Source organism: Silene latifolia, chromosome X (genome assembly GCF_048544455.1).
Source record: "Silene latifolia isolate original U9 population chromosome X, ASM4854445v1, whole genome shotgun sequence".
NCBI classification, from domain to species: domain Eukaryota; kingdom Viridiplantae; phylum Streptophyta; class Magnoliopsida; order Caryophyllales; family Caryophyllaceae; genus Silene; species Silene latifolia.
Genome location: NC_133537.1, coordinates 9,484,805 through 9,512,241, shown reverse-complemented (window position 1 = coordinate 9,512,241; position 27,437 = coordinate 9,484,805). Strand labels below are relative to the sequence as shown.

The 27,437-nt window shown below is 39.4% G+C and overlaps 1 protein-coding gene across 1 annotated transcript; it reads left to right on the top strand.

Annotated features, from left to right (window-relative positions):
• The first annotated feature begins 337 nt into the window (after positions 1-337).
• On the top strand, positions 338-25,824 carry LOC141616842 (uncharacterized). Its single transcript, XM_074434003.1, has 3 exons — positions 338-428; positions 23,372-24,324; positions 24,412-25,824. Exons 1-3 carry the CDS (start codon positions 338-340, stop codon positions 25,822-25,824), a joined length of 2,457 nt encoding a protein of 818 aa, XP_074290104.1.
• Positions 25,825-27,437: the final 1,613 nt, after the last annotated feature.

Genomic DNA, 27,437 nt, shown 5'->3' with positions numbered 1-27,437 from the left:
AGACTTCTTTCTTTTATACTCCTCAGTACAAAATATTAAAATACGAAATTGGCCCTCATTTAAACTCCATAAAAGAATGAATTGTCAAGGGCCCAACCGTCTTTTTATTCTTCTTTCCTTTTATCATTTCTTCAAAACCCATGGGTCTTCAAACAAATCAACTGAGTCAATGCAATCAACTCGATGATAACATCCGCGCGACGGTGGCTCCAGATAGCAGGTGGCTTTCGGACTGCAGGTAGAGTCGTGAATTGGACAGCTGAGCCTGGGCTCGAATTGGATGAAGTACGGCCTGCTAGGAGTGACACGGGCTAGCCTGAGATCTAGGCATCGAACCATGGCGAGTCGAATGGTGGAGAAGAAGCGCGGTTGTGGTGGTCGCCTGAGATGCAAGGAACGTCATGGTGACGTCGACGAGGGAGTGCGTGGTTAGGCAGTTGCATCTAGTGGTCGGAGTTGTTGCTGCACGTGCCATGGTGATGGTGGTACAAATTGGTGATGCTTCTGGTTGATTAAATGCAGGACGGAGATTGACGGAGTTGCAGCTCCGTGGTACGGTGTTCGAGCTGCTGCTGCTTTGCGTTGATGGCGGAAGAATGTCGTAGCAATAGTGTGAATGGGGCGGAGATGAATCCGAGTATGGATAGTGGGCTCATGTGGTGGTTGAGGTGAGCCGTGGTAGCTGCTCTTGGTTGTCGATTTCGGTGGTGGCTGGATATGAATGTGAATGGTGGTAGAAGTTATGGCGAATGAATGAAGATGAAGTGCGAAATGGTGGTATGATGCTGGTGGTTGATGATGAAAGCAAGTCAATGAGGATTTGTCAACCTTTGACTTTTCTACATTTGTTTAATACTAAGATCTCGTATTGACCCGTCTCACTCCTCGTTCCTCCTTGCTATTCCGCCTCACCTACACATAAAAGCAACGAAATAATAATAATACTAATATTATATATAAATACGACTAATTATTAAATACAACTAATACGACTAATTATTATAAATTAGTAATTAAATGAGCTTTTTAATCAATTAGGCACGCAAAATCGAGTCGGAATAAGGTGTAAATGAGGGGTAAAATACGACTAAAATACTACTCATCAATTCCAATGAACACGGATGTTCACAGAGATCTGGAGTAAGGGTTCATGCATTTATTGGTTGTTTTTACCCCGTTCCCATACATATCTGCTGGTGTATGCTGGAGGACAACGAGGGCGTTGTCCGTTTTGGTTTGGGGAGGGTAATGCATCCTTTGAGTCTGCATTTGCATTTGTTTTTTGCATTCATGTCTACTTTTTATGCTTGCATTGTATTTATTTCTTTTAAAAATCAAAAAAATTAGAAAATTTCAAAAAATCAAAAAAAATATTCACGTTTCATTTTGCATATAGGTTGAGTCGGTACGGTAGATTTCCGTGATGATATTGCACTTTAACTTGTCATTTTTACTTAAGCCTTGCATCTAATTGACATTTATTAGCTTAGTCTTGCGCATATCTACGAGTTAATGTCAAAAATATAACTGACTGTGTAGACTTGACCTGATAAATTGGCAACCTACTTTACAATTTCTGAGATTTAAAGCCTTATAACTGGTGACATTCATGACCAGTTCATTAGAAATTGAGAGTAGTACTCCTTGCATAACATGTTCATCACTTTTGCACATTTATGAGATTCGATTTCTTGTCAAATGCATACATTCGGGTTTGTGGTCGGTGTCACATGCAGGGAGGTGCTTGCAAATTTTCCCTTTCTTCCATTTTCACCCATTTAGCTCCACTTTAGCCAAATATAGCCTTTTTTGACCCATTAGCTAAACCCAAAATTCAGCCTGCCTTGTCAAGCTAGTTTAGTGTGACTTTTGTGGTATATTCATTTTTGTGCGAGTTTGGCCTGTTTTCATTGTTTGGAGTTGGTGAAATGAGAAGAATGCGAAAAAATATGAAAAGAAGGAAACGTGTGAAAGAAAAAAAAGAAAAAAAAAGTTGAAAAAAATTGAATTAGACGTGAGCAGAAGAAGAAGAAAAAAAAAAGAAAGGAAAATTGGAAAAAAGTTAGTTGTTTTTGAAATAAATGAGACCGTATTAAAAAGGGGAAGTTTGTGACGGTCTCACTCCTCTGTTCTTATTTACATCTTTTTGAGGAGATAGTGTATTTGGTTAGTGAATTGCGTGCCAATGAAGGGTACTTGTGCTTTATTTTCTAGTCAGCTGAGATTCGGATGGTCTTAATTGGTCTTGTTTAGGAACTGGCTTGACGCTTTACCTCCACATTTCCATAATCTGTTTTGCCTTTTCTCACTTGTAACCTCACTTTCCCATATCATTTGTAAGCCCTTAGTTGCGACGGACATTGTTGGTTGGAATGTATGTGTAGTACTTGAATTGTCTATCATTTTTGTTGTATGCATGTTATGTAGGTCGCAGTTAGGTGAGTGACTGTATTCTCTTTCTCTCTTACACATATATTCACCCTTTGCTTCATGAGAGAAGAGTGACCCCGTGAGAGTCCGATTTTGTTGGTCTTGCAAGGTCGATAGGTCAGCTTTATTTATGAACATCTTATAACTCGTTTGCGTATTGACTGCTGTAGCTATGACCGTTAGTTTTCATTTGCATTAAATTGGTTCAATTAGACAGGTTATAGCTAGCTCTGAGTTTTCTTTTCCGTTCCATTAGTTTGCATTTAGTTTACTCGATGGCGAGTAAAGGTTCGGTTTGGGGAGATTTAATATGTGCAATTTATATAGACTATTTAGCCTTTTATTGCACGCATTTCTATGCCTTTTTGTACCGTTATGTATTGCAAAATGCCCCGAATTGGCTACTTTGGTTTGTTTTGTTTAATTTGCAGAAATGAACCTGAAAGTGGTGAAACCGCACCTTATTCGTCCTATTCAGCATGCATTATAAGGAGACGGGAATATTGGAGCAAGAGACGTGCCTCGAGATACGTGAAGGAGGGTCAAGGAAGCTGTCAAAGACGAGTTAGAGGCTGATATGATGGACATCCACTCGATCGAGAGGATTTATGGTTCGATCGAGTGGTTTTGCTGGACGAGTGGTCGATCGAGTAATTCCAAGAGCTCGATCGAAATGGCATTTATGGGAGTTACTCGATCGAGAACTTTGACTGTTCGATCGAGTACATTTTCTGGAGAAGACCTCGATCGAGTGAATTGAAAGTGCTCGATCGAGGGGTTTACTAGTTTACACGGGTTGACTTAATCCGTGATAGGTTTAGTTTTGTTAATTATCGCTCCCCTATATAAGGGAGTCGAGATTAGGTTAGTAGGGGCTTCTGGATTTTACCTTTTTGATAGGCTTATCGTGTACCTATGCAAAGATAATTACCCTAAACAACAAGTTAATGTAGCAATAGGGGTCGAACACAAGGAAACGGGAATTACGTTGTGAAATGCTATGGAAATATTTTTATCAAGGTCGATTTCGTTTTTGGTTTGGTTTGTTTGTTTGTTGACTAATAAAAACTATGGTGTAAATTATATAAAAAAGGAGACTAAGGGGGTCGGGTCACACATGCAAAGGTAAGTATATAATTATGTTAAACTCGGTATTAAAAACATTGTCAATTGCTTAGGCTTAGAGACACCCACCTTACGTCATTAGTGTCAACCATAGACCGGGTCCTAGAGAAACTCTCGTCCATGACTAGATCGTCCTACTACACATGCTTAGTCTAATTCAATTCCGTGCCTCTCGACTTTAGAACGAATGAACAAACTTAATCAATTGAATAAGGCCTTAAACAAAGATTAAACAATATGGCACAAGCATGTGATAGAAGCAATATGAACAATATTATTATCAACCTATTTTAACATGTTATACACTTGATCTCACGACACGAAATGAGCCCTCACGAAATGAGGCGCTGGATCTTCAAATTGGAATCCAACAACCCAGCTTATGGACAGAATGCTTGTCGACAACCTTGCTCGAAAGCTCGGCTTGCCGTTTCCTGAATCCACCCACTCCTCGTCCCTTACTCGTCCTTTGACAGCCGTTATCTTGGATTTTTTCTTTCGCATGGCTCCCCTAGCCCTTAGACTAGGAAATTTAGCTACTCATATTAGAATGTAAATTACAAACTATATTGTAAGAAATGTTAAACATGGTTGTATGATTTGTATAAACTAGGTGATATAACATGTATAAGTAATAATGCTAATGTAATCTAAATTAAGTACTTCAATTATAAACTATGTGTAAACTAAAATAGAAATGTAAAATTGTAAACTAGAAATAAGAATACCTTAATAGAGAAGAACTTGTAAGGAAGAAGTAAATTATAACCAAATGCTTGAAATATATTAAGGACTAATTGTTTGAGAACTACAAGCTTAACAATATTGTAAAACTAATATGAAAAACTATTGAGAGAAAATATAATGCTTAAGGCTTATTGTAAGTACATGAGACGTAGAATATGAGATAAAAAACGAGATGCCTAAGCCTTGAAATACCTCTCCTATTTATAGAAGAGGGGAAAGAAACGTAAGCATTCAACAGACAGCTAACCCCGATCGGGGTTGCCAGCCCTGATCGGGGCCTTGGTTATCCGGGTAAATTCCATTAAATCTTGATTAATTCCTTGAAGAATCTATATGCTTGCACTTAAATGCTCCTTAATCACCCGGTATTACTTCACATTCCTGGCATCCAAAGCTTCCTTAGCATCCAATGCTTTCACCTTTAAGTTGGACTTTTATTTTGGGCTTTGACTTTGCTTTTGGCAATATTTGAATTAAACATATTGATCCACCAATTTCTTCATGCAAAACCCATTCCAATACTCCATGCTTAGTCCAACCCTTGATCTTGTTTAGCTAAGTGGGCTTGGTGTATAAAATGATAGGAAAAAGCCTCTAAATGCTTAGATTCCTACAAAAAAAACGTAACAAACACAACAATACACCCAGAACATAAGATTAGCTCAAATATATACTAATTAAAGTATAATAAATAATAGAAACCGAGCTAAAATGAGGGATACAAGTATATATAAAATGAACATATCAAACTCCCCCAAGCTAAACCCTTGCTTGTCCCCAAGCAAGAAACCATATCTCATCAAATGCAATATCCCAAAACAAGCCAAGCATAATGATTTAATAACCCGAAATAACATGCGCAAGGAATAAAGCAAAACATGGATGAGATTTACACGACGGCGTAGCATGGAAAACTTGAAATGAGCCTTTAAGCTCTTGCATGATCTTTTGACTTATGGACTCTCACGGGGCACTCAAACTCTTTTATATGTGAAGGACAATTTTGTGAATGAACACTCAATTATCCTCAACTTATAACAATGTGACCGCAATCTAATATGGTAAACATGTCAAAACTAGCAAGCCAAGACAATCAAATGTAAACATGATAAAGAAGTCAAATGGGTAAGAAGAAGGCAAATAAACATGGGTAAAAAAGGGGAACAAATGAGTTATGGTAATGTGGAGCTAAGTCAAGCTAGCAACTACCAAAATATAAAGGTGCTCAATCCCAATTCTAACCCAATTTTGTAACGCAAATCATAAGAAACTCTCCAAAATATATGAATAATGCTTGAGAATTTCTCACATCTTTTCTTCTTCTCTCTTTTTCTTTTCAATGCATACTTTTTTTTTTTTTTTCATCTTTCTTTTTCATTTTTCTTCTTGAGCATTAAGACCAAGCTCACATGATTTCCACAATTTTTAACAAATCTCAATTGAGCACTCAAGCAAAAACAAACAAAGCTACTAGCTCAACAAGGTAGGCAAGTTATAATGTAGCTAGGGAAAATGTTTATGAAGGGGTCAAGAAGGCAAATATATCATGTGAATGGCTCCAAAATGCTATAACAAATGAATACATGCTTACCAAGAAATGACATGAGAACCATACTTGTGCGTTTTGATGAAACACATATTATAAGGAGACACCTACACTCACCTAAGAGAGACCGGATATGGATGCATCGGTCGAAAGAGGCTCTACCTTACCATTTTGTAGCTTGCCACAAATCAAGATTAAGCCTATTCGGTTCATTATCCATCTCCCACCTACTATGTCAAGACATCCCCATGTAGCTAATATCCCATCATGAAAGAATAAATCATTAAACAAATCCCATTATTAGGACAAGCAAAGAGGAAAGTAGGCTACAAGCAAACACAAAGCAAAAATTTCTCTCAAAAATTTTCAAATTTTCTACACTACATGCAAACTACACTATATGCAAATGCAATATCTCCCCCAAGCAAAACATCACATTGTAGATACCTCATTTCTGCACCTCCCGCAAGCCACCCGGTGATGATTGGGCCGCATGTTTGGTACGCGGAACGATTTATGACAATTCGTAAGTTTATCATCAAGTGATCGCTCAAACACTTGTGTCTACCTCATAGTCGTCATCTCCGCGCCGATACGGTCGTTTTGACAATAATTGGAGTACATTTGGAGTCCGGGTCAAAAACCGTCTTCATTTTCTAATAACCGTTTAAAATGCCGAGTCAGAATATTTTGGAATGTTCCGGATATTTCTATTCCATATTTTCAATCTTTTAATCTTTGGTAAAATATATCCCGAAATAATCATATAAAATATTAAGGAAAATAAGATCAATCCGCAATTCCATAATAAAAACGCGGAAATCTTTCTTCCGCAGGAGGAAACCACTGAGGAAAGGACGCAGCAGGTGCTGCGCCTCTTCCAAGAGACGCAGTGCTTGCTGCGCCTCTTCCTCAGTCCTTTTCTGCGTATTTTTCGTATCTTTTCGAGATTCACTTCCAAAGTTTCTCCAAAACCCTAATTTCCGTCGTGTGATTAGTATAAATAGAGACCTTTGGTCTCTCATATTTCTCACGCGAGTGTCCTTCCTTCTCTTCTCCCTTTGCATTCTAGACCACGCTCTTGCTTTTTGGCGTCTACGTGCTTGAACTTTCGACCACGTAAGCTCGGATCTTTCTGAGTACCAGCCTCGTTTTGCATGACCGACCAATTTAACCAACTCCACATCAATCAACTTTAATCAATCTTATTCGTTTTCCTCCTAGAGGGCACTTTCGTCGTACATTCGAGTCGAGCATCACTAAACGTTAACTTAGTCAATCTCGTTTCGTTAAACATGTAAGTCTGAAGGTGTAAATCCCTATTTTAATATTGTTCTTTATTATTTTAATCATTATTGTAAGATTTACGTCGAAAACACACTTAAAACCGATTTATAAAACCTTGTTTCAAACCCTCTTTACGGATTAGCAGGAGACAAACGTCGAGAAATGACGCAAAGAATCGCTGCTCCTCTCTTCGAAGGACGCAAGCACTGCTGCGCGCTCTTCCCGAGGGCTGCCGATTCTGCTTCCTTTCTTCTTCCTTCGTCTTTTGTTTGTCTCTTCGTTTTCTTGTTTAATTGTTCATATTTCTTTTAACATGATAATTCTAATATGATAATTTTAACATGTAATTCATTAATAATTTTTCATCTTTTAAATCCCCGACTTAAATCCCTTATAATTCATATTTGCGGGTTTTCGTCATTAAAATCAATCCGGGTTTTAGAGATTCGATTCATTAATATTGAGTCTATGGAATTCATCGTTGATATATTTTCATCTGTTGTTTATTGTCACCATCAGTAGTTCGTCATTAATAACCTATTTAATTTATCTTAGTTTGTTTAATCCGTTATTAACCTTTTAATCTTGTAATTAATTCGTTCTAATTAGTTTTATTCATGTTTTACTGTTTTTATGACCCAATCACATGTAAATAATCTGTTAAACACTTCCATCCGAGTCAAATATCATTAATCAAGCATTAAATTTACCAATGAATATTAACGAGATGCAATTGCGGCTTCACAGCCATAACTGAACTCAGGAACAGACGCAGCGACTGTTGCGCCTATTCCGGGTTGAGTTCTGTCTCTGAACTCCCGTTTCTGCTTTGACCTAGTTCCTTAATTACGTATTTAATTAACTATTACTCGTATTATCACCCTTAATCTGTTCGTTTATTTATTTATTCTTTCTTTTCTAAAATTATCCGTTTTAAATGTATTTTTGACGTAAATCAATAAACCCAATGTAATTATTATAATTTTCTTCATTGTATTTTCATTGTATTTCTTTTATCATATTGCTTGAATGCCTTCACATGTAATCAACCTAAATTTCTACCTTGACATTAATGCATGTTAAATTACGTGTTTACCAACTTAGTATTAATTCACATGCTAGGATTAATCTAATGAATGTTGCATTGCATGCATATAACCTTCAACATATCGAGTATAGATAATTTCCCTAATCATTAGTAGAGGCCGCTATCGAGGCGGGCGGGATTAGCTGTTCGATCAAAAGAGCTTCCTAATACGTACCCTCACCCCTTACTCCAGATCTCTGTGAACATCCGTGTTCATTGGCATCCACGAGAGTCATTCTAGACATAGAATGTTAAGGGTAACGAGTTCTTGGTGTCTATGTCACTACTTTGTGTCTTGACATGGCACAAGGTATTCGAACGGTTTCCAATTTTCCATAATAAATTGGTGGCGACTCCACAAATGCACAAAAGCTTGCTCGCTTTTCACTCCCGAGCGACCCCCGTGGTCCCGCGTCCACAGTTTGGCGACTCCGCTGGGGATTAATACACTTACGTGTAGCCAAGGGTGAAACTTGAACAAGGTTAGGGAATAGTTTGTACGAGACAGTTGTCGGTTTTCATAACTCGGTCTTCCTAGATCGTTTTATTCGACCTTCCTAGGCCCAACCCAACCCATTCGACCAATCGTCCCGTCTAGACGGTCCAAATTATTATTTGGGCCTAAGGATGGATAACGATTGACGTCATCCATACCATGGTACTTACTCTTGTTTGTATCAAGGACTTTCACTACTCGAGAAAATGGACTAGGAATCGGCCTTACTCTTGTTTGGTACGAGCCTCTCCACAGACCCCGGGTTTGATTGTTCGGTATGGGAACCCACCCTTTAAACCAAAACCCTTTTAAATGCACTCAGCATCCCGTTATAATGCCTGTATAAATGCTTGTACCATATGTGATCACCATTTCTAAACAAAACCATGACGATTTTTGTAAAAATCAAAATCACTTTCAAAATGTAAAAATTTCGAAAATAGGCCTAGTATTAGCGCAAAACCAGTCAAAACTCTGTCCAATTGTCGAGTCAAAATTCGGGCCTCAAAGCCCATTTCAAAACCTCTCTTCGAGTCCACTCCTACAACTACACTACAGTTGACTAGGAACGACATTTTCAAGCTTTGTCATTTCTTCAAAACTCATTTAACACAAGTGGCACACTCCCACTCCACAAGTCAAATCGTTTTTTGAGTAGGTATGCTAGAATGGCCGATCATGTTTTGATTCGTCGTCGATCTCTTGTTCAGTTTCCAAGATGCCTGATACAAGCGACGTGAGCAACAACCAACCCCTGAATGGTAATGATCAAATCCTAGCCACGCTAACTCGTCTCCAAGTCACCCAAGACCAAGTGTATGATCGCCTCGACACAATTGAGGGCTGAATAGTTGCTAAGGAAACTAGGTTGCCTTCCCGAGAAAGTGAAGTGTCTGATGAATTTGTGAATAACTTTGGGAATGAAAATCCTTTTATGGGAGCACATGAGTTTAACCCTCCCGTAGGTATAACTGCAGCTGAGAAACGACTTCAGTACTTGGAAGAACAATTGATGTATCTCAAAGGGAACGATATCTATAGGGAAAATAATCGTAAATATGAGGCCGTGAGTTCCAAATTGCCAACCAACTTCAACATGACGGATATCCCGAAATTCAAAGGGCACGAAAACCCTTTAAACCATATCTGTGCCTTCAAGGATTACATGTCTATCAAAGGCATTAAACCCGAGATGTTCTTAAGGATATTTCCTTCATCTCTTGACACCATCCCGAGACAATGGTTCTATTCTCTAGAGCACAAGAAGATTGCCACCTGGGATGATGCCGTAATTGAGTTTGCTAAGCAATATACGGATAATGCCGAAATCCAAGTCAATATGCGCACTTTAGAGGTTCTTACCCAAAATGATAAAGAAGGTTTCACCGATTTCCTAAGTAGGTGAAGGAAGACTAGTACCCAACTTGTCGAACGTCCAGATGAAGCTACCCTCGTGGAGAAACTCGTGGACAATTTAAAGCCAATTTATGCAAGTCATTTGAGGTACCAAAACATTAAGACCTTCAAAGACTTAACTGTACAAGGAACAAGGATCGAAGATGACATCCGTAAAGGGCTCTTGTCCAAAACGGTAGGCCATGGATATCAAGGCTCAACAAGTCGTTCTTACGGCTCTACTAGCAAGACTGATGAAGTTAACCTTCTCGAGCCATCTAAGAAGAGTACCCACCACGAAAGTTCACAAATATTGGGGATACATACTCCAATGCCCTAAAGAGATTGATGAAACAGGGTAAGCTTCAACCTATAGGCCCTACGCCTGAACCGGAAAAGAAATCCAAGTTCTGGGACGAGAATTCGTACTATGAATATCATAGAGGTAAGGGACATGATACAGAAAAATGATACAAGCTAAAACATGTACTTCAAGACATGATTGAAGACGGTCGCCTACCAATACCGCCTAGAGGCAAGCCTAACAATACTCAGAATCCTCTTTGAGTTCTGATGATTACAAGTGAGGAATCTACCTTAGATTGCTCACATCTTATCTCCCCAAAAGAAGAGGTAATCAACGGGATATGGACAGATAGCGAGGAAGATGTCTACCTCCAGGATCTTCCCTTAATCAAAAGCGCCGAAAGCATCATAGATGAGATCATTGCCACACTGGGCACCGCAACCAATTCGAATCAACAGAAAGGATGGAGAAATTCGATCAAGTGGACGAACAACCAAGGAAGACTCTTCAAGCTCACCACTGGAGAAGGAGAGATGTTCAAAGGAGAACCAGAAGACGATGAATTCGAGTCGAGTCGAGTCGAGTCGAGTCGGAGTCTAGAGAAGTCCCTCGAGAGTCTCCTCCTGTCGTCACTCCCATTCCCCTTGTTTCTCCTAGCTTAGCATCAAGTAGTAACGATAGTTCGGAAATGTCCCAACGGCTGTCCCTTTACCGCCACTGACTACTGAACAGATGGCTTCTTTGTTTCAACTTTTCTCAAATTTTAATATGAATAAATCAGGTTCTGCTTACTCTTTGTGTTATTCTGAATGCCATTCTGTTTACGATGATAATGAGGATGACCCAGACCCAGACTCAATCGAAATACCTCCCTACATAGCCAAAGAAATACTACAAGAGAGGAAAGGGGGACCAGTAATAGAAAACACTGAACCCATCAACGTAGGAACCGAACTAGAACCCCAAGAACTTAGGATAGGGATGGCCTTGAGCTCTACTAAAAGGGACAGTTTCATAGACCTCCTACACGAGTTCAAAGACGTTTTTGATTGGTCCTACAAAGACATGCCAGGGATCGACAGGGACATTGCAGAGCATAGAATCCCGATTAAACCAGGTTTCAAACCCGTAAAACAGAAGCTTCGTCGAATGACGACAGAATGGGCTCTTAAGATCAAAGAAGAAGTCGATAAGCAATTCAAAGCCGAGTTCATCAAGTTTCCGAGTACTCAGACTGGGTAGCTGATACCCGTCGTTGTGAGTACCAAAGATAAAATTTATAATCTCCTATTAAGACTAACCTAGGCTAGTGGTAACAGGGTCCAACCAAAAGGAGGCAGTTGTAAACTTTAGTTGATTTATGTTCAGTCTGAGGTAACTATTGTGGGGGTTGATTTGAATTGGTCTAAGACTAAGAGCAAACAAAGACAATAAACTAAATGAACGATTTAAACAGATAAAAGAAAGGTACTAGGATGGTTGGTTCATTATAGCTTCGGCGGCAGCAAACTAAGTCGGTCTGAATCAAACACAGGTAAGGCGGGAAATAAAGAGGTCCTCTCGGTCCACTCTTAACAAATAGCATCTCTCGATCTCGCTATAGGTCCCTAATGTCACTAATACTAACTTTCGTCCTGAAAAGTGACTAATGGTCCAAACTATACCTATCTTTCGATCTTAGCACAGTTTAGTCGATTTAATTGATGGTCTAATAACTTCCCCTACCTTTCGATCTAATGGGTCAGTCACGAAATAGGTATCTAACTGGTCGCATGCATTCGATTCGTTAAATACAAGATTAAAACAATTAAAACGAATATAAAACCCTACGAGGTCGATCGATCGATCGATCGGCAATGTCGATCGATCGACCAACACGCGAGACAGTCTTCTACGATCTAATGCCGCTATGCCACAAATCGCCTACATCCTAGCACTAAAGAATTAGCTACTCATGATGAAGGTAAAAACAACAATAAAACTAATAACAATTACTGAATTCATGCTTAAAGTAAATAACAACAATGATAATACGATAATTGGCTTTGGGGACACTAGCTATCAAATCTATACTAATAACGAAAGTAAAACAATAAAACTCAAATTAGGGCAGAATGAATACCGAGATTTAAGAGGAAAGATTAAGAACAAGGGCAGAATTCCAATGCTAAAATCGATATCCCAAACCCTAGATACTCGAAATAAACTAAAACTGAAAGTACTGTATTGTGATAAAAACTTGGATAGAAACTTTATATCTAAACTGATGGTTTTATGTTCCGTTATATAGCAATCAACGCAACATCTTATTTCCTAAACCTAAACTTCACGGGCTTCAAGATTCACGGTCTTTCAATTCACGTCTGGAATAGAAATCTGGTCGATCGACTGATAATGCTGGTCGATCGACTGCTCCTCAGCAAACAGTGGCTTTTGGATCCCGATAGGTGGTCGATCGACTGAGGGTGATGGTCGATCGACTGGATGAGCTGCTACTTGACTTCTTTATTCTCGTGGATTCGTCTTTTAGGCCTTGAATTGCGCACCAAGCTCGTTCCTTAAGTGATTCCTTTACGTCATTTGCAATGCAGATTACTCGGGGACGGATTTGGCTTGATTTCCCGTTGAATTCTTCACATTTCTGCAATAATGTACAAAATACGGAAGTAGACGGAAATAGGGAGAAATGTAGCATAAACTACAAGAATGAGCTCTGAAATGCGTGTAAAATGGGATGTAAAACATCATATAAAAGACACGCATCAAACTTCCCCAAACCAAATCCTTGCTTGTCCCCAAGCAAGAACTAGACTCGATCCTAAAACCTAACGGAACGAGTTCAAACTCAGAGCGAAATGCAAACTGTAAGGCCTAAACCAATTTAACGCACAACCAACAATCAATTAGTAATGTGAATCATGCAAACGAATTATAAAGTCGTTAAAAACTGCTGAACCGTTGACTATAGAGACTTATCAAATTGGACTCTCGCGGGTCGCTCAAATCACTCAATTAAGCACAGGTGATATATTTGTAAGATAGAAAGAATTAATTTTGTAGTGACTCTCACCTAACTACGACCTATGAGGACATGCCAGCAATAAAATATGAAAATGATCTCTATAACCGTACATATGCATTCCAACCAACAGATGACCATGACACATGCCGAGGTATATATGGGATATGTGAGGTATGGGTAAGAAGAGGCAAAATATTTATGGAAAGTGGAGGTACAGGTGATCAAGCTAGTACCAAAATGGAACCATATGGCAACATCCTTCTTCTTGCTCAAAGACAAATGAAACGGTGCTATAGCAAGCACAAATCTCACAATTTCCAGAGATAAAAGTGATCAACTAACTCCCCATAAAATATGAATAATACATGGGAGCAAAAATCGCCAAAAGATAAGGATTAAATTATGCGAATTGATCTCTTTTCTCGAATCTCAGTCGATCGACCATGTGTGGCAGTCGATCGACCCATTTGAACAGTACAGAACCTCTTTTTTTTCTTCTCTTTTTCGAATCATTTTTTCAAATTTTTTTTCTTTATCTTCTGTTTCTATTTCTTTCTTTCCTTTTTTCATTTTCCAATCATCATCTCAACAGAGCATATGCCACCAAAAATGAGTAACAATCCCAAAAACGCAGACTACTAGCTTGACAAGGGACAGCTAAATGTAGGATGTAGTAAATGGGACAAAAAAAGATATTTTTGGCAGTGTGAAGCTTATGGGTATAATAAGAAAAGGGAAACCTCTACCACATGTGTCAACAAACCACAAACCGAATGCATACAGGTATTAAGCAGATCAAATTCATATTCATGCAAATTAAGGAAACATGTCTCATAAGGAGTACTACTCACATTCCTAAATAAACCGGTCATGAATGTCACCAGTTATAGGCCCTAATTCTCAGGATATGTGATGTAGGTTGCCAATTTTCAAAGTCAAGTCTAAAGTTCAGCAAATAATTCAACGAAAACTCGTAGATATGCATTTACGATTCTACTAATAACATGTTAATCTAGCAGGGCTCAGGCAAAACAGGTGCAAAAGCAAAATCATCATAGAAATACTACCGTTCCGACTCGACCTATATGCTAAAATAAACGTGCATTTTATGGAAATTTTTGAAATTTTTCAATTTTTCAATTTTTTTGATTTATATATATGAGAAAAAGACAAATGCAAGACAAAAAATAAACGTGAATGCAAGCAAATGAAATGCGACGCAAAACCCTTCCCCAAACCAAATCGCACAATGTCTCCATTGTGCAAAATCATATAATGAAGAAAAGAGAAATGGGAATTTGCGAGAAATTAAACAAGACATGAAGGAAAGAAATCAGGAACTCACAAGACTTTAAGCGCAGCAAGGGAAACCTCCCCAAACCAGCGTGAGCTAGGAGGTTTCAGTAGCCAGCAGTGCTACCAATAAGGACCTGAAAAGACAATTAAAAACCACGCATAAGACCGAAGAAAATAATTTTGAAGCGTAAAAATTGTGCCCAAATGAGACAATAGAAGAAATAGTTAATTCGACGGAGAATAGAGTGGAGTAGAAGACTCCCTTAGGTCCGCATATCGACCAAACACAGCAGGGGAGAGGTCGTGAACGAATATAGCAGCAGCAGTGGTCGATCGACCACGGAGATCAGTCGATCGACCAGGTGGGCGTGAGCAGCAGCTCCTGTAAACCTGCAATTCAGTCGATCGACCAATTGTGCCAGTCGATCGACTGAAAATACTGCTGGAGCGTCTTATTTCTTCGTAATTGCTCAATGTTTTGAGCTAACAAGCCCTAAATACCTGCAAAAGCACAATAATACGCGCCAAAAATTGCGCAAAACCCAGAACGAAGTCTAAAGTACTTCAAAATCCTAAGCAAATAAAATAAAAGCGAAGTTTTCGCGCACACCAAAAAGCAATAAAATTGTCTCAACAAAGCAAATAAAGAGAAGTTGATAACGAGCTCGATCAACTAATAGTTGATCAAGAAGGACCATGGTATGGCCCACTTCGCCGGCTTCTGGCTACTAGAGGTAGCCTCAATGGTGCTCATCTTATCAGTTGCACCCTTCTTAGCTTCGGCAGTCGGAGAGCTCAATGGTTCAACTTTGTCATTCCCCCAATCAAGGATTTCCTTGGAATCGTCGGAATCTAAATCAGACCATCTCACCTTGGCTGGCTCATCTTCCACTTCCTCATCAATCCCATAGCTTAGGCATCCAAGGCCTCCTCTTTGAATGATAGGCTTCTTTACAGCTGGCACAACTTGTAGCACTTCCTTCCCCAAACCAGCTCCTGCATTATCTAAAACAAAAGATTCTTCCTCCTTCTTGCTCCCAATCCGGGGCGGAGGGGTTAACACAGCAGTAGTAATAGGCACAATCAATTCAGGAAGCACAAAGTACGATCTCTTTTCAGAAACCGTATTACAAGTAACAGGCCACATGGCGTCCTTCTTTTTAGCAGGTTGGGCAAAAATGATGGAATGTTTCCCAACTTTGAAGGTCAAAGTTCCAGAGCCTACGTCAATAACTGCACCAGCAGTGTGCAGAAACGGCCTACCTAAGATGATCGGTATATGGGCATCCTCAGGCATGTCAAGGACAACGAAGTCAACAGGGAAGAAAAACTTCCCTATTTCGACGGGTATGTCCTCTAGGACTCCTATAGGCTCGACCGCAGATCGGTCAGCCATCTGAATTGTCATGTCTGTGATAGCAAATCGGGTCAACTTGAGTTTCCTAGCTAAACTCAAAGGCATGACGCTTATACTAGCCCCTAGGTCACATAATGCCTTCTCAATTGAGAAGGTACCTATTTTGCAAGGGACAGAAAAGCTGCCCGGGTCCTCTAACTTATGAGGCGCGGTGTGAGACAGATAGGAGCAAGACTCCTTGGTGAGTGCGACAGTGTGCACTGTTTCAAGTGACCGCTTTTTGGACAACAGTTGTTTCATAAATTTAGTGTAAGCGGGTACTTGTTTAACTAACTCAAGGAAGGGGACTTGCACATTCAGACTACGGATAACTTTCTCAAACTTACTGAAAGATACCTGTTCTTTGGTCGGCACGAGTCTCTCCGGATATGGGGCTGTAAGGAGTACCTTAGCCCTCTCCTCCAATTCACGCGCACCGGCATCCTTGGACTTAGGCTGAAAGTCCGTCACCTTCTCTTTGTTGAAGCTAGACCCCTCCTCAGACCGTCTCAAATGAGAACCATTAACCGTCATCGGATCGAACTTCGGAGCCGGGACTGACCCATCAGCACTCGGGTCTTGTCCTGAAGCCTTCGGGACCGTGGTACCCCGAAACAAGTGGTCTCGCAGATTAGTTGGCATCAAAGGACGAAATTCTTCAGCATCAGCAACGATCTCAGTCGATCGACCACTGTCCTCAGTCGATCGACTGAGATGCACAGTTCCAGAAGCTCCTGGAACCCGTGTTTCAGTCGATCGACTAGGTATGTCAGTCGATCGACTGAAATACCTGGCAGACGTCTTTTTCTTTGATTTGCTCGTTGAAGCTTTCTCTTGACTTGTTTCCGGCTCATCTTTTCCAACAGCGTCCTCAACCATGGCAGGACCATCAAGTGTGGACCCGCTCCTCAAGGTGATGGCATTTAGGGTCTCCTTTTGTTCCGGTTGAGTGGGCAAGTGTCCGGGAGCTCGAGTGTTATTTTTACTAGCCAATTGAGCAATTTGGCTCTCTAGTAGCTTCATCCCGGCCTCTCTTGCTTGGGACTCATTTAGCAACAGGTTCTTGAGCTCGGAGAATTCAGAATTCTGTGATTGTTGTTGCTGCGGCACATAAGGAGGTTTCTGGTATTGTTGTTGCTTTTGGTGAGGGGGCACATAGGGTTGTTGCTGATGCGGATGTTGGGTTGGATTTTGGACATTTTGGCTCCTCCAACTCAAGTTTGGGTGGCTTGGCTCGTAGTAGGTGTTTGTCTGCCTATAGTGTTGAAAGGCAGCACAAGATTCAAAAGGGCTAGGGCAGTTTTTCGAGACATGGCCTTCACCTCCACACCTTTCACAGACTAAAGGACCGTCTGACACAACATTGACTTGGTACATCCCATCTTTAGAAGCTCCTCCTAGCTCATACTTGTCAAACCTCGCAGTAAGAGCCTCAAGTGCAGCAACAGAGGAAGATTCAGCAGCTCTCCTCTGGTTCCCTCTCGAATTCCCATACTCGGCCTTGTGGGTAGCTAGATCGTCAATGATCTTCCACCCCTTGGTTGCTCCCAAATTTTCAGCGAATCTTCCATTGGCTGCAGCATCCAAAATGGCCCTCTGATCGTCGTACAACCCATTGTAGAAATGATTGCACAAACTCCACTTTTCGAACCCATGGTGCGGTATGGTTCGCACCAACTTCTTGAATCGGACCCATGCCTCGTGGAAATTCTCATCTGGCCCTTGTTTAAAGCCCGTGATTTGAGCTCTAATAGCGATCGTCCTTGAAGCAGAAAAGTACTTCTTGTAGAACGCCAATGCCAATGTATTCCAATCGGTGATCTCTCCGAGCGGTCCGGTCCAAATCTCTATACCATTCCCTTGCAAAGATCACGAAGGGAGAAGATGAACATGGTCTCCTTGATTTAATCCTGGGTCACGCCACCGGTGGGGGAAAGGAGCAAAGAGTGAGTCAATAAAGGTCTCCATATGCCTTGCTGCATCTTCATTTGCAGCTCCCCCAAACTGATTTCTCTCGACCATAGTAATGTAGGCATGCTTTGGTTCGAATTTCCTGGCATCTCCCGGTAATTCGAACCCCTTGTATAAATTGTCGGCTGTCGGCTCAGAATAACTAGCTATACTTGCTTCCTCGGCCATGACTGGAATCTCTGGAGAGGTAACTGTCTCGGCTGAAGAAGTGGAAACAGGCGAAGATGGTGGATTATCTTCGAACAGTTCGTTCTCGTAGTAGCTTGACAGAGTACTCAGCTCTTCCTCTGTCGGTAATACTCTTTGTGTTCGTCTCAACTCGCGCAAGGATCTTTCAAGCTCAGGGTTCAACGGTACTAATTCTCCACCCTGTGACCTGCGCATAAGAAGAAACTACAAAAAGAATATAAGAAGAGTTTAAGGAACAGAAGTCCCTTAAACTGAGAAAAACTAAAAATAAAAACAACTAAAATTAGGACTATTGCCTCCCCCAATCAACGCGCCAAAATTTGATACCCGTCGTTGTGAGTACCAAAGATAAAATTTATAATCTCCTATTAAGACTAACCTAGGCTAGTGGTAACAGGGTCGAACCAAAAGGAGGCAGTTGTAAACTTTAGTTGATTTATGTTCAGTCTGAGGTAACTATTGTGGGGGTTGATTTGAATTGGTCTAAGACTAAGAGCAAACAAAGACAATAAACTAAATGAACGATTTAAACAGATAAAAGAAAGGTACTAGGATGGTTGGTTCATTATAGCTTCTAAGCAACAAACTAAGTCGGTCAATCAAACACGGTAAGGGGAAATAAAGAGGTCCTCTCGGTCCACTCTTAACAAATAGCATCTCTCGATCTCGCTATAGGTCCCTAATGTCACTAATACTAACTTTCGTCCTGAAAAGTGACTAATGGTCCAAACTATACCTATCTTTCGATCTTAGCACAGTTTAGTCGATTTAATTGATGGTCTAATAACTTCCCCTACCTTTCGATCTAATGGGTCAGTCACGAAATAGGTATCTAACTGGTCGCATGCATTCGATTCGTTAAATACAAGATTAAAACAATTAAAACGAATATAAAACCCTACGAGGTCAGTCGATCGACTGGCAATGTCAGTCGATCGACCAACACGCGAGACAGTCTTCTCTGATCTAATGCCGCCTATGCCACAAATCGCCTACATCCTAGCACTAAAGAATTAGCTACTCATGATGAAGGTAAAAACAACAATAAAACTAATAACAATTACTGAATTCATGCTTAAAGTAAATAACAACAATGATAATACGATAATTGGCTTTGGGGACACTAGCTATCAAATCTATACTAATAACGAAAGTAAAACAATAAAACTCAAATTAGGGCAGAATGAATACCGAGATTTAAGAGGAAAGATTAAGAACAAGGGCAGAATTCCAATGCTAAAATCGATATCCCAAACCCTAGATACTCGAAATAAACTAAAACTGAAAGTACTGTATTGTGATAAAAACTTGGATAGAAACTTTATATCTAAACTGATGGTTTTATGTTCCGTTATATAGCAATCAACGCAACATCTTATTTCCTAAACCTAAACTTCACGGGCTTCAAGATTCACGGTCTTTCAATTCACGTCTGGAATAGAAATCTGGTCGATCGACTGATAATGCTGGTCGATCGACCGCTCCTCAGCAAACAGTGGCTTTTGGATCCCGATAGGTGGTCGATCGACTGAGGGTGATGGTCGATCGACTGGATGAGCTGCTACTTGACTTCTTTATTCTCGTGGATTCGTCTTTTAGGCCTTGAATTGCGCACCAAGCTCGTTCCTTAAGTGATTCCTTTACGTCATTTGCAATGCAGATTACTCGGGGACGGATTTGGCTTGATTTCCCGTTGAATTCTTCACATTTCTGCAATAATGTACAAAATACGGAAGTAGACGGAAATAGGGAGAAATGTAGCATAAACTACAAGAATGAGCTCTGAAATGCGTGTAAAACATCATATAAAAGACACGCATCAGTAGCTAACATAGTACCCGTACCCAAAAAGGATGGGAGAATCCGTGTTTGTGTTGATTTCAGAGACTTAAACAAAGCAAGTCCTAAGGATGACTTTCCTCTACCACATATCGACATATTGGTTGACAATACAGCAGATCACACGTTGTTATCCTTCATGGATGGATACGCAGGATATAACCAGATCAAGATGGCCATAGAAGATATGCACAAGACCGCCTTCGTCACTCAATGAGGTACCTATTACTACACGGTTATGCCATTTGGGTTAATCAATGCCGGAGCTACATATCAACACACCGCAACTACACTATTACATGACATGGTGCATAAAGAAGTTGAGGTCTACGTAGATGATATGATTGTTAAGTCCAAATATAGAGAGGGGCACATTGCGAACCTTCGCAAATTCTTCTCCAGATTACGAAAATACAACATGAGGCTCAATCCTCAGAAATGTGCATTCGGGGTAACATCTGGCAAACTTCTGGGGTACGTTGTTAGCCAACGAGGGATAGAAATAGACCCTTCCAAGATCAAAGCTCTAATCGAAATGCCGCAACCTCAAACAGAGAAAGAAATTAGAGGATTCCTAGGTAAGGTGCAATACATAAGTCGATTCATATCGAAACTCACCGTGATCTGTGAACCTATCTTCAAAAATCTAAAGAAAACAGATCACACCATGTGGGATGATGACTGCCAGAAGGCATTCGACCGAATCAAGGAGATACTAGCCAAACCACCAGTGCTCATGCCACCCCAACGAGATCAACCTCTTGGTTTATATCTCACAGTAACTGAAACAGCCATGGGCGCCATGCTAGCCCAAACCGTAGGAAAAGAAGAAAGAGCTATTTACTACCTTAGTAAGAAGTTCTTGGAGTACGAGTGCAAATACACGCCACTCGAGAAGACATGCCTCACTCTTGTGTGGGCAACGAAGAAGCTACGCCATTACATGCTTAGCTACTCCGTCAAAATATACTCCAAAATGGATCATGTCAAATACCTCTTCGAGAAACCCGTTCTCAATGGACGCCTAGCGAGATGGACTTTGATGCTCTCAGAGTTCGATCTCAAGCAGTGGCAGACCGAGGGGTGCGCACAGCACCGCCCGTGCGCACCCTCGGTTTGCGGAATATTTTTTTTATAAAAAAACCTGTAAAAACAAAAAGATATAGAATAAGAGTCCATAGATTATCAGTATTCTTCAAGTGGCGCGCTGGTTAAGAACTTGGTTATGAAGTGAGAGATCGCGGGATCGAAACCTCTTAAATGCTTTTTTTCCCCCTTTTGTGTTTATTCCCCAAATAATTCCCCTTTCCTATTTCTTTTTTTTTACACATAACTTTCGACGGCTCGTTTTTTTTTTTACACACAACCATCGACGACGCCTGCCAGTCTGCCACCATCGACGACGCTGCCGCCAACCACCGTGAGTCCGTGACCTGCCACCGCCGCCCACCACACCCTTGTAAGTTATTCAATCATTTATATCCTCTATACTTTTAAGTTTTCAAACCCTAATTCCCTTTTCCCAATTTTGTTATTTAGGTTTCTAGTTTGAAATTGTTATGAAATATGAATGTCTTGTATTTTGATTTTGATTTTGGGTTGTTTATTTGTAACTTTTTGTTGTGAATTTTGATTTTTGATTACTTTATTAATGTCTAATTACTAGTTACAACTTCAATTAATTTAATTGTTTATTCATGAAACATTGAAACAAACTAAGCTAATTTAGAAACTACAATTAGAATTCTAGATTTCTAGACTCTTACTAATCGATTTGTTTTTCAATTTAGATTAATGACGAAATACAGAAGGTTAGAATCTTTTTGGAATACACAAAGAAAGGCACATAAAGCTTCTTCATCGTCTTCTCCTCTGTTATCTTCTCAAAATAATGAACCGAATGAAAATGTTCGAGAACCTCCTGTTGGAGTAGTGTCTTCCACAATGAGTGCGTTTACATATTAAATCTTGTAAAAGGAATATCGGGGATTTATTTTATTTATTTGTCAGCTGGTCATCGTTAATCGGTAATGATTGGCTGACTAGAGTTTGACATTACTGTCGTGTGACGGCGGTGATTAGCTGATCCCTTTAGGTCACACCTATAGGATGACGCCCAAATAGAATAAATTAGTTATTTGTATGAGATACGAGATAATTAATTCCTTGTATTACTTGACTTTTAATTAGTCACGTAAAAGTATTATTTGATGACGGGTTACGAACTCGGGACAAGGAGATTTATTATTTAATTATGTGATATTTAAATAATAAATAATTAGAATTTATTAATTAATTTTTAATTAATTAATTTTATACGATATGTGTTTTTGTTTTGAAATGGAATTAATTAGCTATTTAATTTTTACAAGAGGTTGTAAAATTAGCTAAGTGGGATAATATTGACACATTGTATGTTGATAAAATGGTCTTATGATTATTTAAGGGTTAAGTAGTTATTGGTAGTTAATTTGTATTATTTAAGTGTTAAATAATTAAATTAATATTTAATTATGTAAGATAATTAAATATAAGACTTATAAGCATTTGTGGGGCAAATGTCGAAAACCGAAATGGACTCAAATATGTCCACTTGTACCGGTTTTATGAGGACATCACAAGTGTCCATTAAGTGGTTTTTTTTCCACTTAATATTGTCTCCACATTTGCCTATAAATACCCATGCAATTACACCATTTATTATGTTGGAAAAATTTGAAGAAATTTTTGGTCTTTAAGGGTGCTTTGGCCGGTTTCTCTTCATCACCAAGAGACCAAATTTTCTTCTTATTTTGTTCATAATTTTCATCATAAAACACATATAAAAACTAACTAATAATATTATCAAAGTAATAATATTAATTAGTACATCAAATATACAAATTACATGGTTACTACTACTATTAACTAGTTATTAATTTTAGTAGTATTTTGGGTTAATCTTGGGTGCCACCAAAGGAGATTACCTATATTGGTAATTGGTGTTCTTGAAGGATCATCCATAGTTGAATAACTCAAGAACTATAAAGGTAGGAGACCTTTGTAGTGCCCATATTTGCCTTATAGCAATGTAAGGAATTTTTGTCTTAAGATGGTTTAAAACCATCTTTTATACTTTTTATTTGCATGCATGTAGATTTAGACCACTTTAAATTAATTTGTAATTTTAATATCATAAGATGAGTATTAATTTGGTCTAAATAACTAACACCTCCTTTGTCATCTTCTAACAATGAAGAACCTCCTTTGCCGTCTCCTAACAATGAAGAACCTCCCTTATCATTTTCTCACAATGAAGAACCTTATTTGTCATCTCTTAACATTGACCAAGATTCTCAAGATGAGAAACTTGATGAAAATATTCAAGATGAGGAACTTAATGAAAATAATCAAGATGAGGAACTTGATGAAAATAATCAAGAAGAGTACAACTTACCAAATAATCCGAGAAAACGAGTGCCAATATTGTCTTACCCGGTCAATGAAAGAGATGATGTGAGAAGGAGATTTATTGAGAAGAAGCCTTGTAGACCAAGATTATCCAAAAATGAATTACCTCAAACGTTAATCGGTAAGAAGAAACGCCGTTTTAATGTTCTTTGGTATGATTTATATGATTGGCTTGAATATAGTGTCCAAAATGATGCCGCAATTTGTTTTTATTGTTACTTGTTCAAGGATGATACCAAATGTCCCGGGGGAGATGCTTTTGTGAAGCATGGATGGAATAATTGGGATAAACCGTTAAGGTTAAAGAAACATGTGGGTAGCGTTGGTAGTGCTCACAATCAAGCTAGAGAGAAATACACTTTCTTCATTAATAAAAAAACCTCAATAGTTCAAAAGATTGAGAAGGTGAGCATCCAAACAAAAAATCTTTATAAATCTCGATTGTTATATTCTCTTCAATGTTTAAGATATCTTCTAAAACAAGGATTAGCCTTTCGTGGACATAAAGAAAGTGAGAATTCAAGTAACCGGGGTAATTTTCTTGAACTTTTAAAATGGCTTGCCGAAAAGAATGAAACCATTGCTAAAGTTGTTCTCTCCAAGGCACCAAAGAACCACAAAGCAACTTCCCCAAAAGTTCAAAAAGATCTCATCAAGTGTTGTTCAAAAGAAACTACTAAGTTGATTATTGAAGATCTTGATAATGATTTATTTGCTATTTTAGCCGATGAGTCAAGTGATGTATCTCATAAAGAGTAATTGGCCATTTATTTGAGGCATGTTAATAAAAAGGGCAAGGTGTGTGAAAAATTTCTTGGTATTGTGAAGGTTGATGATACTACTAGTCTAACTCTTATGAAAGCAATTGAGACTTTACTTGGTGACCATAAATTGCTTATGTCAAATATTCGTGGTCAAGGATATGACGGGGTTAGTAACATGAGAGGTGGAATTAATGGTCTTAAAAATTTGGTAATGAGAAATTCTCCTTCCGCTTATTATGTTCATTGTTTTGCACACCAACTTCAATTGACTCTTGTTGCGGTTGCAAAGGAGAATTGTGATTGTGCATCTTTTTTTCAACAACTTGGATTTGTACTTAATGTTATTGGGCAATCTTGCAAGAAGTTAGAAATGGTAAGGGAGACTCAAGCTAAAAAAGTGTTAGAAGCTTTGGGGTTGAATGAAATTGTAAGCGGGATAGGGTTGAATCAAGAACTTGGATTAAGTAGGCTGGGGGATACTCGTTGGGGTTCTCATCATAAATCAATCATGAATCTTATTGTTATGTATTCCTCGATGATTGACGTTCTTGTTAAAGTTGGTAAAGATGCAAAAAGTAACGAAGATCGTGCTAAAGCTCAAAGTGCCGTGGACCATCTTGAGTCAATTGAGTTCATCTTCATGTTACATTTGATGAAAGTCATCTTTGGGTATACTAATTCTTTGTGTGAGGCACTACAAAGAAAAGACCAAGATATTGTTAATGCAATGACTCTTGTTGACTTGACTAAGAAGCATTTGCAAGACACTAGGGATCATGAATGGGACAATTTCCTTCAAAGTGTGAGTGTTTTTTGTGCAAAACTTAACATTGATGTTCCAAGTATGAGTGATTCTTATGTCCCTCGTGGAAGATCAAGGCGCTTCTTTTATACGAAGACCAACCTTCAACGATTTCGCATCGATATGTTCCTAAGTGTTATCGATAAGCAACTTCTTGAACTTAATGATCGTTTTGACGAGGTAAATACGGAGTTGCTCTTGTGTATGGCTTGTTTGAGCCCGGTTAATTCATTTGCTTCTTTTGACAAGAAAAAATTGATGCGGCTTACCGAGTTTTATCCTAATGAATTTTGTGCTCTTGATAAAGACAATCTTGTGTTTGAACTTGATATCTATAAGAGTGACATGAAACAAGACTTAAGATTTCAACAAGTGAAGAATCTTAGCGAGCTTTCTATGTTGCTTGTTGAAACAAATAAACATGTTTGTTATCCACTTGTTTATAAGCTTTTAAAGCTTGTGTTGATACTCCCGGTGGCGACGATAAGTGTTGAAAGAGTATTTTCTTCTATGACATTTGTCAAGAACAGGTTGAGGAATAGCATGGGTAATCCACTCTTGAATCATTGTTTAGTTACATATATAGAGAAAGATTTTTTTGTGCAAGTTAGTGATGATGATGTATTGAAGCGTTTTCAGAACATGAAATCTCGTCGGATGACTTCAAATATTTAGTATTTCTTTTTGTAGCATGTTGTTTACTATGTAAGACGAAATTTAATACTTAAGCATTTTGTTGTATTGTTAGTTTTTTTTTTCAATTGTGCACTCCCATTGTAAAAGCTCTGGGTCCGCCACTGATCTCAAGTATGTACCTCTGAAAGTTATAAAAGGGCGCGCCGTTGCCGAGTTCTTCGCAGAAAATCCCATCAATGATGCACAAACAATAGACACCTGGTCATTTCCGGATGAGGATATACTCCAAACCGATGTACACTCCTGGGACCTTTACTTTGATGGGGCATCGAACTTAAGAGGATTTGGAATAGGAGTGTTGCTCATTTCTCCTGAAGGCGAGCATACACCACTCTCTGTCAAACTCGACTTCGAGGTGACAAATAACGCGGCAGAATACGAAGCTTGCCTCATTGGACTACAAGCAGCAGTAAGGTTTAGGCATCAAGAATCTTTGAGTACATGGAGATTCATCTTTGATCATCAACCAAATTACGAGATCTTGGAAAATTCGAAGCGAAAGCCTAGCACCGTATCAAGCCAGAATAGACCAAGTTGCCCAATTCTTCGATCAAGTAACCTACCTACACCTACCTCGAGAGGAAAATCAATTTGCAGATGCTCTTGCAAAACTTGCATCTTTGATTAATATGCCGGATAATATGATAGAAATGCCTTTATGCAACGAACGGCGGTCAGAACCGGCTTATGTGCACCGAATCACAGATGAAGAAGAAATCACGGAGGAGCCTTGGTTCCAAGCGATCCTAAACTTCAAACTCCACGACACCTATCCACCGGATATGGACAAGAGGGGACAACGTGTTATACGCTTACTAGCTTCCCAATACGTCCTCATGCAAGGAGAGTTATACAAAAGAACACCTCTTGGTGTAATCCTACGTTGCCTTGATCATTCACAGGCACGGAAAGTGATGGAAGAAGTCCATGATGGAGAATGTAGCCCTCACATGAGTGGACCAATGATGGCAAAGAAAACCACACGTTTGGGGTATTATTGGACCACAATGGAATCCAATTGCATCAAATATGTCAGACATTGCCACAACTACCAAATCTTCGGGAATGTGCAACATGTCCCTCCTTCATTACTCTACACCATGACATCTCCTTGGCCATTTTCTGCTTGGGGAATTGACATCATCGAAAAGATCACTCCAGTCGGAATAGGAGGTCACTGTTTCATTCTGGTGGCAATCGATTATTTCACCAAATGGGTGGAAGCGGCTTCCTACACTAGTCTCACAGCCAAGAACGTAGCAAAATTCATACAAACCAATATCATCTGTCGGTATGGTTGCCCACATGATATCATCAGTGACAATGGGTCACATTTCCAGGCTGAGACTGAGCAACTGCTAGCCAAGTACAAGATCAAGCATCAACATTCCTCGCCATATAGACCACAAACTAATGGCGCGGTAGAGGCAGCAAACAAGAACGTTGTCACAATCCTCAAGAAAATGATTGACAACTATCGAGATTGGCCAAGCAAGATACCATTTGCCTTATGGGGATACCGCACATCCGTTAGGACGCCCATTGGGGCCACCCCTTTCTATTTGACCTACGGCATGGAAGCTGTACAACCA